At 36.0% G+C, this 19485-nt stretch overlaps 1 protein-coding gene across 3 annotated transcripts in view; it reads left to right on the top strand.

The window, feature by feature from the left end:
• RUNX1T1 (RUNX1 partner transcriptional co-repressor 1) overlaps window positions 1-19485 on the top strand; it is a 134898-nt gene that overhangs the window by 102320 nt on the left and 13093 nt on the right. For 2 of the 3 annotated variants that reach the window (XM_061171278.1, XM_061171277.1), the window contains 4 exons: window positions 2659-2909; window positions 7210-7295; window positions 7833-8034; window positions 16781-16849. In XM_061171278.1, the coding sequence (XP_061027261.1) occupies window positions 2659-2909; window positions 7210-7295; window positions 7833-8034; window positions 16781-16849 (608 nt within the window). Of the gene's footprint in view, window positions 1-2658; window positions 2910-7209; window positions 7296-7832; window positions 8035-16780; window positions 16850-19109; window positions 19301-19485 lie in introns of those variants that run through there. The other variant, XM_061171279.1, reaches the window with a different exon arrangement.

The raw sequence follows: 19485 nt of genomic DNA, 5'->3' as shown, positions 1-19485 counted from the left end.
ATCTAGTCCAACCCTTTCATTTTACAGATGAGCAAACTGAGGTCCAGAGAGGTTAAGTGACTTGTCCAAGGTCACACAGCTAGTCGTGGAAGAGCCAGGACTAAATCTCAGGTCTCTTGATTCCCAGTCCAGTGCTCTTTCCACTACACCACACTGCCAGTAAGGTAGGTGCTGTGTTGACATTATATTCATAGCTACTAATAGTCTTCAGTATTTTCCAACTGATTTATGCTGGAAATGTTTATGCATTGAATGTTGAAGTGTATTATTCAGAAATGTGTAGAATATGGAAATACAGATTAGAATCACATAAATATCCTCTTAGAAGATATATCTATCTAGAATGTTTCCATTCACTTTTAAAAATTATTTTGAAGCAGTGCATTGTAATGTTTGAGACATTTTAGTCTGGTCAATGATCAATATGTATGGAGTCAGAATATTTTACTGTAGACACTTTGACAGGAGCAGCATTGAGACTTCTGTTTGACACTCCCATGGGGACCATGCCCTGCTGGCATTTCCAGTGTTGGACAGTCTCCTGGCTCCAGAACATCTTTCGCCAGCATGTATTGGGCATGTATTCATTTCCCATTGAACTCTGCAGTTTCCCTCAGTTCTTAGTGTGCCTGTACCTTCTATCTCTAACTCCTCTGTCCTTTATAATCTGATGTGTGCAAATTGTCACTGGGGCTCTACCCTAAAGGGACATAAAGGGCAATTCATTGTAGAATCCTCTAGCCCCTAATGATCTCTGTTGTCAAGTCAGTTTCCATTCAAATCCCTCCAGTTTTATCAGACAAAGACTATCCCTGGCACTAGGAAAGTGGGAAAAGTGTCTAAAGTATCTAAACCTAACCAACCTAAAATCAAAAAAAGGTGTGCAGATGGAAATTCCCTGACAGTCCAGTGGGTAGGCATTGCCATGGCCTGTGTTCAGTCCCTGGTTGGGGAACTAAGATCCCACAAGCCGCACGGCAAGGCCAAAAAAAAAAAAAAAAAAAAAAAAGGGCACGCAGAAATCTGTAGCTACTGTGATTTGGTAGAATTCTTATGGGGAAATTTCCCAGGGAAAATAGATGCTGCCACTGGTCTAAGGATAGAGAGCTGGTCTTGTGAGGAGAGCCAGCTACTAGGTAAAAAATTAGTTTGGGAGCTGTGCTTGCAGTCAAAGTGGAGGTGGTGCATTCCTATCTTACAGACTATATTGAGTTCATCTCTTAGAGATACATTCAGTCAGAAAATACTTCTTTAACCCTACTTCTGTTTGAGAATCTAGGAGCAGTTATCAGGTCTCATTTATAGAATGTGTTCCTTCTGAAAGACAAGTACAGTTTTGTGTATCACATGATGAAATGCAGTCAGGGTGTGCCTTCCCTGCCCTAAGATCTCATGACTTCAGACAGGTCACTAGTGCTCTCCGGGCATGTGTTTCCTCAACTTTAAAAGAAAGGGGTTTGCCCCGATCTTTCTTCTAATCCCAGCTAGCTCTGTATGACTGCTGATTGATTATCTTGGTAGCCCAAGGTAATGTCAGTCCCAGACATTACATTGTTTTATTGCATTAATTCAGTTAATTCAGTTTGATCAGTGCTTTCTAATAGAACTTTCTGACATCATGGAAATGATCTGTATCTGTGCTGTCCAGTACCGTAGCCACTAGCCACAGGTGGCGATTACACTTGCAGTGTGGCTATTGCTACTGAAGAACTGGATTTTAAACTTTATTTAATGTTAATTCACTTTTTTTTAATAAATTTATTTATTTATTCATTTATTTAATTTTTGGCTGCATTGGGTCTTCGTTGCTGTGTGCGGGCTTTCTCTAGTTGAGGCGAGCAGGGGCTACTCTTCGTTGCGGTGCACGGGCTTCTCATTGCGGTGGCTTCTCTTGTTGCGGAGCACGGGCTCTAGGCGCGCGGGCTTCAGTAGTTGTGGCGCGCGGGCTTCAGTAGTTGTGGCACGCGGGCTCAGTAGTTGTGGCTCGCGGGCTCTAGAGCACAGGCTCAGTAGCTGTGGCGCACGGGCTTAGTTGCTCCGCAGCATGTGGGATCTTCCTGGACCAGGGCTCGAACCTGTGTCCCCTGCATTGGCAGGTGGATTCTTAACCACTGCGCCACCAGGGAAGCCCTGTTAATTCACTTTTAATTTAAGCAGCCACATGTGGCTACTGTATTGAACAACACAGCTCATAGATGTCCTCTGACACAGAAGTCAGACACAGCTTGGATCAGTGCAATAGGTATACCTGAAGAATTCACCAAAAGAGTGATACTGTTGTACCTTGATGAATCTTCACCAAATACAGTTGATCCAAGGGTAATTTGTTAGAAATCAGGTGTTCACTTTTGAATGAAAATGTTATGTGTAGAGTGGAGATCAAGCTTCCTCTTATTTGTGACCGAACCACATGAGCTTCAACTGAAAGATGTTTGCTAATTTGATGAGAAGTGGAACATTTTCTCCTGTGCAGTCATGTGATCATTTAGGCCTCAGCATGGGTTTTAGTGAATTCCCACAGGTCTAGGAAGCTGAGTTTAGAAAGTTTCTGGCCAGTAAAAGAATATTCTGTTTATATTACGAGTTCAAATGTGAGTGTCCGAACTATGCTGGTTTCTGAGTACATTATGAAACAAACTCTTTTTCTTCCTCCCTCAGAACCAAAGAAAATGGCTTTGACAGAGAGCCTTTGCACTCAGAACATCCAAGCAAGCGACCATGCACTATTAGCCCAGGCCAGCGGTACAGTCCAAATAATGGCTTATCCTACCAGCCCAATGGCCTGCCTCACCCCACCCCTCCTCCACCTCAGCATTACCGTTTGGATGATATGGCCATTGCCCACCACTACAGGGACTCCTATCGACACCCCAGCCACAGGGACCTCAGGGACAGAAACAGACCTATGGGTAAGACTGAAGGATCTCTTCACTTCTTATGGGACTGTATGCTTCAAGACTTGCATCATTACTTCTCAGCTAAACTTGAGGCTTGATATCTGTGATGGGGTAAAAATTCCCTTTCTTTCTATAGTGTCTCCTTTATGAGAAAACTTTGTTGGTATTACTGTGTCCTTTAACAGCTGTGCTTTCTCTCTCTTAATTACTTACGTTCTTTGTGACAGCAGGGTATTATTTTGCGGGGGGGCATCTAAATACAACCTCCTCAACTGTATTAACATACGCAAAACAAGTTTTTAATTTTTTTTTTAATATGAGGGATTTCGTATGTAGTTACTCTGCCACAAGTATTTTTAAAAAATCAGTTTCTTTCATTGTATCTTTTATATGAGATGGTCTCAAAGTTCATTTTGAGTTTTCCAGTCTCTGTGATAGTCTGTATTTGAAAAATACAATATGGTATTATGTCTGTGGTTTAAGTCAACAGATGTTCTTTGAGGAATGATTTAGTACTTTTTTTTGTTTTCCAACTTAGAAGTGCCAGTGATTCAATTTAGTGTTGACAATTTAGTGTCAAAGATCAGAATACCAAAGAAGGAATGAGTTTGGGTAAATACATGTTCTGTTTGCCTATGTTCATTCCTTCTTTGCATAAAACTGTTGGAAGTGAAGCATTTAGGAGACATTGTCTTCTAAAGAACAGGTGCTCACCATGAAAAATGAGAAGGAAGACAAATAGGTAAGTTTTGATACATGATCAGTGTTTGAGGTGATAGCATTAGAGCACTGTTCCTGTTCCTGGGGCTTCTTGAATTCTTGATTTTTGGCGAGTCAACCTAGTGATAAACTGAGAGCAATAGTCAGCCCTCTCTCTTGCCTTTTTCTGTCCCCTGAATCCATGCTGTCCAGCAGCAGGACTACCTTTACCTCTTAGCTAGTTGCTGACAAACTTCCCTGACATGGGACGGTTTGGTGGGCAAGATACTGGAAGCAGCACAGGACGAAGTCCAAGGAGAAAAGCAGAACACAGAGCTGAGGGCGCAGAACTTGGGAAGCACGGCCAGTTCCCTGCCTGAGTAGTAGGACAACGGTTTTTTTAGCCACAGGCAGAGAACGTGTGGTGAGCAGAGGTTTATGTTAGACTTCTAACTAGGTTAGTAGGACATAGGGGCTTCCATATGTAGGGTCTTTTGCTTGAAAACACAACCCTCCAAATGTTTAGAAAGCAGAAAGGGAGAGTCAGGGTGAGGGGAGGGGCGATGGAGGCCCTGGATGTGAGATAGCAAAATAGTAGTTTCACTTCCCCACAACATCATTTCTATATTTATATAGTGTGTCAGACAAATGGCTAAGCATATAATTTGTGCTTTCTTAATAACCAGTCTGTCTAATGTTCTCTCAGGTACCATTTCGAAGAGCTCTCAAAAATGGTTATGTTATTTCTCAGCCTGGATTGATATTTTGACCCTGAAATCAAATGCAATAACAGCTCCCTTCAAAGCAAAAGCCTTGCCATTTATTTATGACTAATGCCCTCAAACCATGATTGCTTGTTTTCAAATAGAAGTGGAGTCACCGGGTCATTGTAAGACCAATTCAAGATACACCACTTTGTAAGTGCTAGGAAATGGCCTATTTCTTAGGCAGCAGATTCTATTTTATGAAATATTAGTTCCAGTACACTACAGAGTAATCAACAAGGAACTAATTATGCTTATATTCAATGATTATGTTTTCATCTAGTAATATAAAATATTCCTTTATGGGTTATATCTGTACCCACTGGTTTTATGTGATTTTTTTTTTATCAGACCATGTTCCTTACCTTTTAATTATATTAGCTTATAAAACTAATAGTGCTAATCTTTATAAATATACACAACTACTTAACCATCCCTGAAGTCTGGCATAGTTTAGTATGTGTTAAAGTAAAGTAAAACCTTGACATATGAGTAACAAATCATGGTGTTACATCAGGCTGCCATTTTGAGAATATAAAAATTGTCATAAGTGTATACTTAGTCTGGTACGATTTATAAATGTCTATTATATGTAGAGACATATTTGCAGAGACGTGTACCCACTAGAATCTTTTAATGAAATAACTTTACAGGCAGCATTAGTTTATAAATAAACTTAGAGTTTCAGCCTAGTTGGGAATTGGGTAAGACTCAACATTAGTGTCAGATTGCCCACAAATGAAAATGTGTTTTAATGAGTCTGAACTGTTTTCTCCTAGTACATCCCTCTGGTATTATGGATATAAATAAAAATTGTGTGGTGATGAATATTTAAGTATCTGAAATAGAAAAATTAATAAATGTAAAAATTTGAGTTGTTTTATTTTTTCTTTTTAAAGATTTGGCTGTATCCAACAAATGACCTTCAGAGTTCAAAAGCAGCAAACATATGAGACCTGTATTTTTTCACCAAGTACTTGGGCTCAAACATGTTTCTAATGTACTTATTATTTTTCTGTTGTTGTTAAATGAGATGATGCTTAGCACTGTTCCACAAATGCTGTTATCCCATTAGCCACAGACATCCTATTGCTCATTAATATTATTCCCGGTGGTAGAGCTCATGTCACTATTGATTTAATCTGCTGAATTTTTGAAACTTTTAAGACCTCTGACGTTCTTGGTCTTTATATAGGTCAATATAGTAAGAAGCCTCCATCATGAATCTTAACACTGCATTTATATCTTTATCACTCTCCAGTTGTTTTCTGTGATGACTCATTTCAATGGTACTGCTTTTTCCCTAAAACACAGGCAAAAAATAAGTCAACAAAAATTACATATTTGCAAACATTTCAACTTGAAATTGTCACAACAGAGAAATAACTAAATATTACTCTTCTCCAGTGTCTTTTCTATTATGCAAATTATTAAAGCTTATTTGCAATTTTACTTTTTTACCAATAGGTGGCATTGACAATTTTAGCTTTAAAAATGTATTTCAGAATATATTCTAATTGGAGAGGAATGGTGCAGTGTTTTATATTTAGCTTTTAATTTAGTCTGAGAAAGCTGACATGTATGTGTCACTTCCATCAGCTATAAATTAAATTGTATTTCATGGTTGGCTGAAAAAAGTCATATGACTCATTATCTTTATTTCGCTAAATCAGCTAAAAGGGGATTTCTAACCACTCAGATTTCACAAAAAGTGGAATGCAGTGTCTCATAACTTTTATTGTCATTTAACTCCTGCATAACTCCCTCAGAAAAAGAGCCTAGGTGTCTAGAAGCCTAAACCATGTCAAACTTAATTTGCTATTCAGAGTAACAGTGAGAACTGGCAACCAATATAAATAGTTTTAATTGTTTAAAATGGAAAATCTTGCCATAGCCTAGTGCCTTTCCTTGATAGTAGAACATGAGGTGTTTTACACAATTTGTCAGAAGAGCCACACGTTTCTAGGTATCTCTGATTAGACCCTTTCACCCTGTCCCTTTAGGAAGACACATTTATTTTTTTATTTTGATAAGCATCCTGGCTAATTGCTCATGTTCGTTACTATTGTTCTCACTTGGTAAGTGTTTCCTTATTACCTTTTCATGGTAGCATCTTAACTGTGATGCTAAAGAGCATTAATATTTATGCTGTGGACTACAAATTAGGATTTTTAGTTTCTTAGCTTGCATTTATGGTATTTGTCCAAAATTATATCTGGTATGTTGATTTTGTTTTCATAGAGGATATCCAATTTATTTTTATTTTTTACTTTTTGATAAATTGAATGAGTATATTTTGCTTTTATGTTATGCAAGCCCTCTCTTCATGGCCTAATTTTATCACGAAGGTGTATGTAATAAGACTGTGTTCATTTATACTATGCTGAAATGTGGAATAGTTTTACCATGCTTGTTTTAGAAAAGCATATCCCTATTCATGTAAAACAATTTATGCTGTCTTCATTTTTAATGCAGGAAAGCCACACTTTGAAACCACTTAATGTATACTTGTGGTTTCTTGTATTTATTAAGATTCAGGATATATTTATATTTTCACTTAGGGAACATTATATGGATAACTGGCTCAGGGCTTGGTATCTCCTCATGTGTAAAAGAAATGGTTCTGACCAGATGACGTCTAAAATTCCTTCTAGTTTTCTAACATTTTATCATTCTATGAGAGACCCATGAGGTAATTCTGAATCTGAATATGACTCATGCCTCCGTTCAAAAATCAAATATATTTTCACATCGTTTAGTTTGCCCACATAGTCTTTGCTAAGTGCCTATGCGCATATGGATTATGTCCTTAATGTTTTAGGGTGATTCAACCTTCTTTATATTTATAGGGTTGCATGGCACACGTCAAGAAGAAATGATTGATCACAGACTGACAGACAGAGAATGGGCAGAGGAATGGAAACATCTTGACCATGTAAGATGTTGGTAATCATTTCAAAAAATGTTTTGAGAACAACTGGAGTGAGGTGACATGATAAAAGTGTGGGGATGCTTTGAAGGTATTTTCTGCCATCCTTGAAAAAGTAATAAATGAGAATGTTTAAAGTAGAATATAGGATTTGATTTCTAAATTGATATCAAGGCCACTTATATAAGAGAAGTGTTTAGATCATGGAAAGGATTCCCTAAAGCCAGATCAGTGGGCTGCTGTTTTATTTGTAGAGAGTTATTTAGTTTATCCAGTAATGGGATTAGTATTTGGAAAGATGGGTTTACTTCAGCTGAAATCTCTCTGTCATGCCTCCCACATTTTATTCTCATTCCTATTGAGTTAACTCATCTATTGGATCTCTGTTTCAAATCTAACCTTTGAAAATATTAGACGGAAGCCTTCAGAATAAAATAGCATTCTTCATTGTCCTAAAATAGTTTGTTTCACTACCCACCAAAGTCTTTGAGTTGTGGTGATTGATATATCCTTCCTTTCTCCCCCTGCCCATTTCTCCCATAGCTGTTAAACTGCATAATGGACATGGTAGAAAAAACAAGGCGATCTCTCACTGTACTAAGGCGATGTCAGGAAGCAGACCGGGAGGAATTGAATTACTGGATCCGGCGGTACAGCGATGCTGAGGACTTAAAAAAGGGCGGCAGCGGTAGCAGCAGCCACTCCAGGCAGCAGAGTCCTGTCAATCCAGACCCAGTGGCGTTAGGTATCTTTTCTTCAGATGGACATATTGAACAGATACTTCTTATGCTATTAATGCTGATTTTATTTTTAACTCGTCTTCAAAAATAAAGGCTATACAGGGAATTGTAGAACAATAAACACTTTATATCCTCAAATATGTCTTGTCTGTTAGGCAGATTGGCATAGAAAGAGGCAGTTACAAAAATTAAACTCCTTTTCTAGGTTAATGTTTTGGGCTTATGACAAAGCTTCAAAGCTGGACCAGAATTTCACATGAATCACTAAAATGCGTGCTGCTTCATAAAACAGCTCTTTGGACCCTGTCTCCAACCTGCAAAGACAAAATCTCTGGGAGTGGGCTTGGAGCTTCTAGCAAGCTCTCTGGGGAATTCTGCTGCACCCTAGTGTTTGAGAGTACTTTATCTCAAAACCCGTCCAGGAAGAGACCTAAGGGCTCTATAGTTTGCCCACTGCCACTTCAAAATTAGTGATAGAGATGTAGCTCTTCCATGACCTGAACTTAGATTGCTTAACCGTGATTTTATTAATTCTAGTAACTTACAGGACTATTAATATAGCAACGCTTTAGAAATTGAATGCATACGTGTAGCCGTATTTAGTATTGAGATTTGGGAATTGTTGGGGTTATAAATATAAACAATATAAATTGTTGGGGTTATAGGTTATAAATAGAATTGTTGGGGTTATACTTGGTTTCTTTACAAGTATATGGAAAGAAAATTTGAACCTGAAATAATTTTTGAGTGGCCTGTGGACTTTTTCCTAAATTAATAATAAGCTACTGTCATTTACGTTGCTGGCCACTACTTGTATATACAGTCTGAGTCAACTTAATGGAGATGAATTTGTGTTGACCCCTGTTCTCTCATCTCATTTTTCTTATGTGTTTAGCCCCACACCTGCTACCTAGCTTAGGTTAGGGTACAGTCCATGCTGTAAAAACAAAACTAATTACCTGTGTGCAGATTAAGCTCGTGACTTTGGCCTCATTATCATCCATGGCTGATTATCAAATATTTAAAACTTGAAGTATATTATCTGGCTATTGATCGCGTTATCTTTTTTATTAAAATGATTCCTAGTCAATGAAGTTTCCTTTGCACTTAGGTTCGTCGATTCCTGCTAATCCCTGAATGCTGAATGTCTATTGCCATAATAAGTATTAAATAAAGGAAGATTCCAGGTCACATAATTTACCCAACAGACATTATTCTAAAGGATATTTTAAAGAAAAAAGTGTTATTTGTTAGCTTATGTTAAGGCAAGCAATGAAAATAGGTTTAAGATTGATTTGAACCAAATTAAACCAAACTGTTTAGAATAGAATAAGCATCTTGCTTTTTACTTCTGTATTGTGAACCAAAATTAGCTAATAATAATAATAAAGAGAATATTTGTAATCATCCAATCTAGGCAAAAATTGAGAGCCTTAAATTAAACAAAACTTTGGGAGTAAAAATATCCATTTTAGCTGGCTCTATTGAACAAATTCATCGAGTCAGTGCTTATTTGTTGAACCTGGCTTACTGTGTGCCAGGCATCATGCTAGGCACTGTAATAAAGGAAAAATGTTCTTAATTCCTTCCTTTGAGGAACTTTTGAGCTAGTGGAAGAGATAGGCAAGGAGACAGCTAGTGGTCGTACCAGCAGGCCGCTCAGTTCAGTCCCCTGCACTGACAGGATTAATATTATCTGCTGTCCATTGTAAAAGAAAAATTTCAGAAATGGATAGGATTTCAGACCTATGTGAGTTATATTCAGCACACTGAACATAGGACCGTTATCATATAATCGCCTATAGTCACGCATTCTAGTGATGCAAGTGTTCATCGTTCTCCGGGAAGCTAGGTTTAGTTTCCTTGTTATGTAATCAAAAGAATAAACTTGGTTTTAAAAACTCCTTAAGAGTACACAAATTACATTACTTTTAATGATGCTTAATGAATTCATATTTTTGGTAAAAGAGAGATCGCTTTGGTTTTAAGCTTTTATAGATTGTATTTTTCAAAGACTACAAGTAGTTCATTTCTTTGTTGGGACTCTGTTAAAACAGTCCTATTCTTTAGGGACACAGAACCCTAGATTGCGTTTTAAAGAAACTTACCACAGCCATAGGGAGAACCTGTCAAGAGCCATACAGTATGCAAGTTTTAGCATCCAACAGTTATATTTCACTGGTGTCTTTTGCTAGTAGATTCCTGAAGTCTTCGAGTTCCATCCATCTTGTGAGCTGGGCTATGGCTATAAATAAGGCAGGTAGTTTGTAATCATGGGGCACAATCATTTACATTAAGTGCTTTCTGAGGTTTTCTCTTAGGCTTTGGAGTCGAATGTATTAGTGTGTGTAATTAAAGGATTAAGGATATTGACTGATAAATTTATGGATATGGATTTATGGATATAGGCATATGGATATGCCTAAGAGCTCCATATCCTATGATTATTCTGCATGTGTTTCTTTTAGCTAGATTCTCTTAATTCTTAAGCTGCTGGCTGGTCTCAAATGAGACCTTCAGAATAATGTTATAGAAGATATCTTTAGTTCAAAATATTGCCCTAGTCACATTCCTATCTTAGAAACAATGACAACATTTAGTCATACACTCATTTTTAGCATTTTAAATTGTATTTGGTGACTGTACAGAGAAAAATGTAACTTCCATGACTGTAGTGTTGTGTTTGTTAAACTCATTCCCATTCTTGCTTTTGAAATACATCCATAGTATTAAGTCAGTTTGAGGGATTGGTAAGATAACATGATTAATCTATTACTAATTGAATTTTGGGAGTTCCCCCCAGATATTAAGTAAAGACTATTTTAAATGAGTAGCCTCTTAAACAGTTTTAAAGTTGAGTACACACTAAGTCCATAATGTTATTTCTATGCTTTAAGTCAAAAACAGGTTGTTATCTTGAAGAACTTTTGAAATAATACACTTTTCCTTGAAATAATAGATTTTAATTATTTGTATTATTATTATAACTCACTTGCTTTCCAGGAAAAAACTCCAAATATCCAAGTCTTAAGAAAATTAGAAAACTTTTTTTTTAAACAATTTTTAATTTTTTTAAAACAATTTAAAAACTAGTTTTTTAAACCTCAGAAAGAGGTTTTTGTTTTAAATGAAATGATACATCAACTTGATCATTCACAAAAGGCTTAGAGATTCGTAAGTTTGTTGATTTAATACCACCTCCTGCCTCAAGTAATTGGTAGAGAAATTAATATTTTAAAATTCCTTTGGCTGACAAGTTTTATCACTGTCACATGATTGAATTATAGAGTTTCTCATTACTGTCTCAATGCTCAGGAAATCTAGCATGAAAGTTAAAGGCACAGGGTTTGAGCAGATGTCTGGATCTGAATCCCTGGTTCTTCTTACTAGTTTTGTGACCTTTGGCAAGTAACTCTCTGCCTCAGTTTCTTCATCTGTTAAGTGGGGATGGTAACAATACATATTTCATAGGTATTTCTGTATTAAATGAGTTAATAGTTATACAGCATATGGAACAGTGCCTGACACATAGTAGATGTGATATAACTAATAGCTATTATTATGATTTCTAACATGGAATCTCACAGTTTAGAGAGTAGCGAGCAGTACATAAAATTAGTGTTATTGCTTGGCACACAAGTTTATGAAATTATAGTAGATTCTTAGGTATTTTTTCATTCCGAAAGTATTTCCAAGCAGTAATGTTTAGGTGGCTAATTTATTTAATAGGCACAGAAACAAGAAAAGGGGAATTCCATCTTAAATACAGTAAATCTATTGTACCTTTGGGACCCTAATTCATAATACAGAGCTATAGAAAAATAGTTTACTCCCATCCAAAGGAATATATTTTTCTACTTCTATACTATCAGATTATAAAAACCACAAACAAGTTATTCAGTGTATATCTGCATATAAAAGTTTAGATTTTATGTACTTGTATTGATTCCTTTTAAATTACATCATGGAATTCACTTCAAGACGATGCATCTGAGCTCCTAATGTAAAGTGCCTACTGTATTTTAAAGAGTCTACTGTATTTAGCATATTGGGTTAAAAAAGACGTGACTACTAGTTAAATATGTCCATCTTTGAAAAACAAGAATAAATGGTTGCCTCCTACAGCATTAGGTATTTTTATTGTTAAAGATGAAAATCCTAATGTAGTTCTTGGCTTCTAGGTTGGGTTGGGCTTCTGAACATAAAGTTGAGATTTCTGGATTTATTATCCTTTAAAACAAAAATAAGTAACATTTCTAAAGATGAACTCATTTAACCCTTCCTTTCTTTTGATGGTTTTTGTAATAGATATTATCATGATCACAGCCTCATTCTGCCCACTACAGGATGAAGGCCATAACATAGGTGCTGCCAAGCTTTGAGCATTGCTGTCCTGGGTCATATGAGGTCACATTAGTTCTCCAAAGGCCATCAGCTCATCCCTTCATGTATATTGATGGCGGCCCTTGCTGTATCTAGTATCCAGTGGTCTCCATCTGTCGTAAGTGTAGTGCATCTTCCATCTCTTCCATACATCATAGATTGCTTTTTCTGTCTTTTCACATTTCTTAAAACATTTCCCCCACTTCGACTTGGTCTCCTCATTTCATAGATGTATCTTCTGGGGGCTGCCCTCCTCCTCTTCTTTCATCCCCAAGCAGTTTGCATCCCAAAGTAAGCTAAACTCAATTTATAAGGTCTTTTCTATAATTTTTCCATCTTTCAATAGTTACATATGTATACATTTCACATTTTAAACCATCTCGTACAGACTCTTCTGTTTTTGTTTCACCACTACATTTTAGAACAACCATCTATTTTACAGCAACTGATATTTTATAGGTGGTCAAGATTTAATGGTTAAAAATTAGCTTCTTCAGAATCTGAGCCTTAGAATGTTTTGCATAAGTTTGTCTAGATTCACCAATAATCTAAAATAAGAAAGTCTTAAGAGAGAAGTTGTCTCTTGTAATATTGATCAATTTCAGGATTTGTTTTGGTTTTTTAAACTCAATTTTGCATATGTGGACTCTGTTATTGCTGCTATTTAATCAGAAGAGAAAATATTAAATTAGTCATTCAGTTTCTGTAGCTATTAAAGTACTATTTGTCAGTGCATCAAAATAGTTTCTGAGCAGACCTCTACTGTCATCACTTCATTCTTTCTGTTGGTACACTGATGCTTAGCTAGGACACAGTAACTTAGAACTGGAGGGGATATTGTAAAATATGTATATATATATGTAAATAGGTGTGTATTATATAAAAAATTTATTTGCCTTTATATTCTGCAGCTATTTTGAGAAAAAAAAACTTTCTTTTATAAAGCAGGATAGGATTAAAAAACTTTTGCTTGATTGGAGTTGGTATTTCTATCAGGGTTCTAGGTCAGGTGGAGTTTGACTCTATGCGAATATGACAATGTATCATTGAGAATTCTAGGGAAATGTAGCCAGGAAGGTGAAATACAGCACAACTTTCCCATGTGGCATATGGATCCTCACGATCTATACCGACTGTATAGCACACGGGAAGGTGGGTGCACAGTTGACTCCAGTACATTATCTATCTTTGAGCAAATTTGGGGGCTATTCATGAGGTTTGAATAAAATTTATAAAAGTATCGTCTAAGAAGTTTGAGGACTTCCCATCAAGGGTTCAGACAGTGAATTGCTAACTATAGACATAACTTCTCTCCCCGAGTGACATGTACTGAGGGAGTAAAAATTTACTGGTGTATATTACTTAATCCAAACCTCTTCAATGGTTTTGTTTTGTCTAAAGTTTTGTGCCCTTTGGATGTCAGTGCTGGGTGAAAAAAGAAAGTTTATGGTGCTCTTTTCACCTTAGTTTTTTAAAATAAGGAAATAAGTATACAGTCGGCCCTCCATATCCGCAGGTTCCACATCCATGGATTCAACCTACCACACATCAAAAGTATTTGGGAAAAAAAATTCCAGAAAGTTCCAAAAAGCAAAACTTGAATTTGCCACGTGCTGGCAGCTATTTACATAGCATTTACATTGTGTTATAAATTATAAGTAATCTAGAGATGATTTAAAGTATAGGAAAGGATGTGTGTAGCAAACAAATTAGCATCCAAAGCAAATACCATGCTTTTTTTTTTTTAATTAAAGTGTAGTTGATTTACAGTGTTGTTAATTTCTGTGGTACAGCAGAGTGATTCAGTTATATATACATTCTTTTTAAAATTCTTTTCCATTATGGTTTATCACAGGTTATTGAATATAGTTCCCTGTGCTATACAGTAGGACCTTGTTGTTTATCCATTCTATATATAATAGTCTGCATCTGCTAACCCCAAGCTCCCAATCCATCCCTCCCCCACCCAACCTCCCCCTTGGCCACCACAAGTCTATTCTCTATGTCTGTGCGTCTGTTTCTGTTTCCCTCCTGGGTATGTATCTGGATAAAACTGCAGTTCAAAAAGATACATGCACCTCTATGTTCAGAGCAGCGCTATTCACTATGCCATTTTATAGAAGGGACTTGAACATCCTCGGATCTTGGTCCCCTTCAGATACCAAAGGATGACTGTATATCCATTCTTACTGGGCAACCTGCTAAATAATAATGATGGGAGTAGCACTAACATCTAATCAGAGTTTAGGATGTGCCATGCCAAGCATGTAGTAGGAAGTACCTCACTGAGTCCTCACAGCAGCAATCTCAAATGTGGTAGTATTGTCCCCACTTTACAGATGTGGTGACTGAGACATGGAGAAACTAACTTGCCCAGTGTCACAGGGAGAGCAGGTGGCAAAGCCAAGATTCACCTTCTCTGGGCTTTAGAACTAACTCTTCTGCCTGTGCTGCCTAGGGCTGGTAATTAGTATTTGGATAACTTAACATCACTTTTCCTGTTCCCTATAATAATAATAGGCCATTAAAAATAATTTTTATAAAGTTATAAAAATTTCCTTAACCCAATAAATGGAAAAAAAAATTTTTTTTTGCTACTGTGGAGAAAGCATTTTTTTTTTCTGTCTTCAGACTTTACAAATCTATTCTTATCCAGTAAATTATTCTTAAGCCAAAGTCTTTTCTCCTAAAAATAAATGTCTAAAAGTTGTCTTAAGTAAATCTGTTTCACTGTGTCATGTGGCTAAATGTGAACTTGAACTTGACTGCACTTTCTTTATAATGATGTGAAAGGTAATCTTGACAAATCTAATTAGCCACGTGATATTTCTTTGAAGTCGTACATGCATCAAACGGTTTTATCAAGCTCTTTAGCAAATGAAAATTACTTAAATAAAGACATTTTGCTTTTCATTATTTACTGTATAGAAATGAATGTGTACATGAGAATGCATGGGTATTTCCAGTCCATTTGATTATCAAGTAGTCATAAAATTATAATGTAAACTTTTAAAAATAAACTTTTAATATTTGGAATAATTTTAGACTTAAGGAAACATTGCAAAGATAGTACAGAGAGTTTCCATATCCCCTTCACTAAGCTATAATAAGGTTTTGCTAATTCAGAGTAGTTGTGGAAATTTTATGTTCTGGCCAACTGATAATCTATGTACCCTCGAAGGATTCAAAATATTCAAATGTGTCTAAGGCAGTCCAATATAAAATGATATATACTTGCTAAATTGATTGTGCTTTTCTCATTCTGTAGCTCCATAAAATATAGAAAACTGGACTGAATTTCTTTTGATCTTCACCATACATTAGATAAAGTATTCTTTAAAAAGTCTGCTACTTAACATTTCTTATACATGTAGAGAAAACTTCAATTATTTGAAATTTATCATGGGTTGAAAGATTGCTATATTTATAAAAGTTAAAATGATTTTTTTTCCTTCCCCTCAAACTTCTAAATACATAGACTTTCATTTGAAAATCCAGTATGGAAGAAGTTTAGTGCATATTTTATCTCTGAAAGACTGTACACTTTACTTTCAAGCATATATAAAAACATATATAAAAGGTTTCATGTCATTTTCATGAACATGTTATTTTGGAGGTGAACGTTCCTACATCAGCTTTATTATGATCCGTTTTCTCAAACTTTTAAAATTTGGCCAGCATAAAAGCACAGCATTTCACTTAAAGTGGAACTTCATTTTTCTTTTTTTTCCGGAAAGCATGTCATGTACTAGTTATATTTGGTCAACTGGCTATCTGTGAATCCATTCTAATGATTCTTTCTTGCTTCCATCCATGTCAAATCCATATGATCTAATTTTTGTGAGAATTTTTAATGCTCATCAAGATTTTTTAAAGTAATTAAGTGTTAGAGCTGGTTAGCCAGGGCGTCAGGCTCAATATTTATTGAAAGGTGGTAGAATCAGAGCTGTGTGAAAATTACGTTACCCTAACATTTGACTCTCTAACTACCAATTTGACTTTGAAAAAAAAAGAAAATTACCAAATAAAGTTTATTTTCTTTAATAAAATATACCCATAGAAATTCCCATACTTAAGGAGTGTTGGGAACAGTGCTCCCAAATATCATATTGTATAATGAAATACTTAGAGTTGTTTTGGCTTTGAGCATACAAGGCATTTAGACCAATGACCTGTTTTCCTTGCGCTCTGATGACTGGTCTTGCTATTTTTGTTTATTTTTTAGAAGTGAAATGCCCAGCCTTTTAAAACTATGTTTTTGTAGAGAAGCCGAGATAGTGGGCATTGCTTGCTTCTACCCTGTGTAATGACATAACAGTGCTTATGGTGCTTTCCTCCTCTCTCCACCGATTTTTATCCTTTTCATAGATGCACATCGGGAATTCCTTCACAGGCCTGCTTCTGGATATGTGCCAGAGGAGATCTGGAAGAAAGCTGGTAAGAATTGTTTAAAAACACGAATTTAGTGTTCTGGCAGCTGTGTGCAGTTGTTAATGAAGTGACGTGAAGAATGACAAGAAGGGACTTTACTGCTAACAACAACAAAACAAACCCCCACACACAAAATTTAAAAATCCTGATGAATATTCTTAAACCAGGCCTGATTAGAACATGAAATAGTTTTTATTTTAGTAGCATCTGCTAGTGCTACTGTAATGAGAGTCTGATGACGCTTCTGTTATAAACCCCATTTTTCAGGGGCTATAATGGTTTCAGGCTGGAAGCCTGAGGTCTCAGATTGCATGCAATTTTTCCTTCATGAAAACAAAGTCTGGTGTTTTACTTCAGCCTTCTAATTTTTTTTTTAATTGGGGTATAATTGACATATATCTCCTGAATTCTTTTTAAAAGTATCACAGCAAATCTAGTTCACTTGCTGAGGCACTCAGAAATTTTATGGTTACAACCAGTTTTTAAAGTTGATCTTTTGTGCTAATTAATATTCAATGACCAGAACTAAATTAAGTTAAATGACAAAGTTGCTAAATTTCTATTTTTCCTTTCCATGTATACTATCTGATTTTCATTAAGGGATATTGTTCTACATTTTGAAGTAGATTTAAGTTTCTGATGACTCATTGACTTATTGGGCTTAAAGAAGTTCAGATCTGGCAGAATCTTGGTAGAACACCAGCACTATAAAAGTTGAGCCAAAACCTTATTTTTAAAAAGAAACCAACTCAGGAGATAAAGCACAAACCTGTTTCAAGAGTTAAAAATGACACTGCAAACACATAATGTGGCTTTGAGCTACTATAACTCCAACTGTTAAAATAGTTTGTCTGAGTTGAGAAACTGGAAAATGCTGTTTCTGCAGACAATCAGACGGGTATAGGGCTGAGAACCCCAATCAAGGAGGAAAGGGTTTTTTCCCACAGAAGATTTCTATTTGGGTTTTGATTTGACACAGCTATGTCTATAGTTTTGTGCGACTTGGTGACTCTGGTCCCTTGGCTCTTGTTCAAGTTTTGTGGTTGTTTTTTAAATTTTCTAAGAAATAACTCTTTTTGTAAGTGTGACAAGGAGTTTCAAAATCTGATAGTATAGCAGCGTAGATTAAGAACCAGAGAAAGATCTCTTGCATGTCCAGTATACAAATCAGGTAGATCCATTCAGCCTAAAGGTTAAGGTTTATATATGTGTATATGTATGTGTGTGTGTGTGTGTGTGTGTGTGTGTGTGTGTATATATATATATATATATATATATCATCTGTATAGTCTTACCAGATTTAGAGCATCGCCTCTAAGAAGATTTTCTACCAGGATAATAGTCATGGGATACTCATAAGATGTTAAAATGTGCTGGGTGCCACCTACCTGGAGAAGGAATTGCTACATCTTTCTTCTGACTATTTTTCTTCCCCAATTTTAAGCTGTCAGTTCAATTTATTCCAATAATAGGTACAAAGAGTTGCCATTTTGGATAGCACAAGGATGACTTTTTAAGTTGAGGGATAGAATCTCTGCATTTCCCTATTTATGTGTATTTAAGTTAAATCTTGATAGTTCATAAAGAAAAATTGACAGTGAAGTCTTGTGCAATCCAAATTCCTTCTGTGCTATTATCTACTCAAGCCTTTGTTTGACTGCTGTGAAGTGAGAGCAGATTTTTCTGAATATACCACCTTTGTTGGAAAGTCAACTTGAATAGCTATGCACAAAGGAAATCCTACCATAAGTGGTAAGCAATTGGAAGCAGATTCAAAACTTCACTATGTACTTTCCACTTAATCAGTTTTTTTTTTTTTTAACTTGACATGTTGTAATCTATTGAGTCCACTATTATTTTTCTTCACTGTCTGTTTTGTGGGTTTCTGAAACGAGTTCTGGGTGTACTTTGCATTGTGGGGACTCTGAGAGGAGGGAAAGAGCAATACTTGTTCATGTGGTGTCCATGCATTCTCTAAGAAGGGTTAAACCTTATCAAACCATGTTTCAAATATTTTTAATATGTGCCTATCCATCTACATTAGGTCTTCAGTCTAAAATCTGACTTGGAAGTAGTGTCCATTAAATTCGTATTCTTATCACTATCTTAGGGATAGTGATATCCCTAATCTGCTGCATAAAAACAGTTTGGGAATAGTTTTCTATGGATAGATGCTAAATTTTAAGGAGTATATTGAATCTCTAAATATAGATGACAGTTTCACCTGGAAGTCTCAAGTAACTGCTTATAATATTTATCTTTATAGGCTTCTTAGAAAGCATTTCTAGTGTTCGAAGTGTCAAGGCATCCAACATGAGGAAAACGCCAAAGGCAGAACGGGACATCTACACTCAGCCTGTTAAAAATTGAAAGCTTTTCCCCCCAAGAGTCTAAAATTGGCTGTGTGCAATTTTTTTTTCCCTAGGAAAAAACCTACAAAGTGTGTCTTTGCAATGAAACTATTATGCACTACCTTTGTGACAAAAGATAAGTAAATAAAATCAAGTTTAAAGCATTTGAAAGATATCAAAGGGGCAGAGCTCTAAAATTCAATGTACTATAACCCATGTATCTTCTTTTCAGAGAAAATTATAATTGCAAAAAGTATATCCTGTGCTTGAAAGTACATCATGTAATATTTT

The sequence above is a fragment of the Eubalaena glacialis genome, chromosome 17 (assembly GCF_028564815.1).
Source record: "Eubalaena glacialis isolate mEubGla1 chromosome 17, mEubGla1.1.hap2.+ XY, whole genome shotgun sequence".
Lineage (NCBI taxonomy): Eukaryota > Metazoa > Chordata > Mammalia > Artiodactyla > Balaenidae > Eubalaena > Eubalaena glacialis.
The sequence above is the reverse complement of the archived record's forward strand: the minus strand, read 5'-3'. Positions and strand labels throughout refer to the sequence as shown.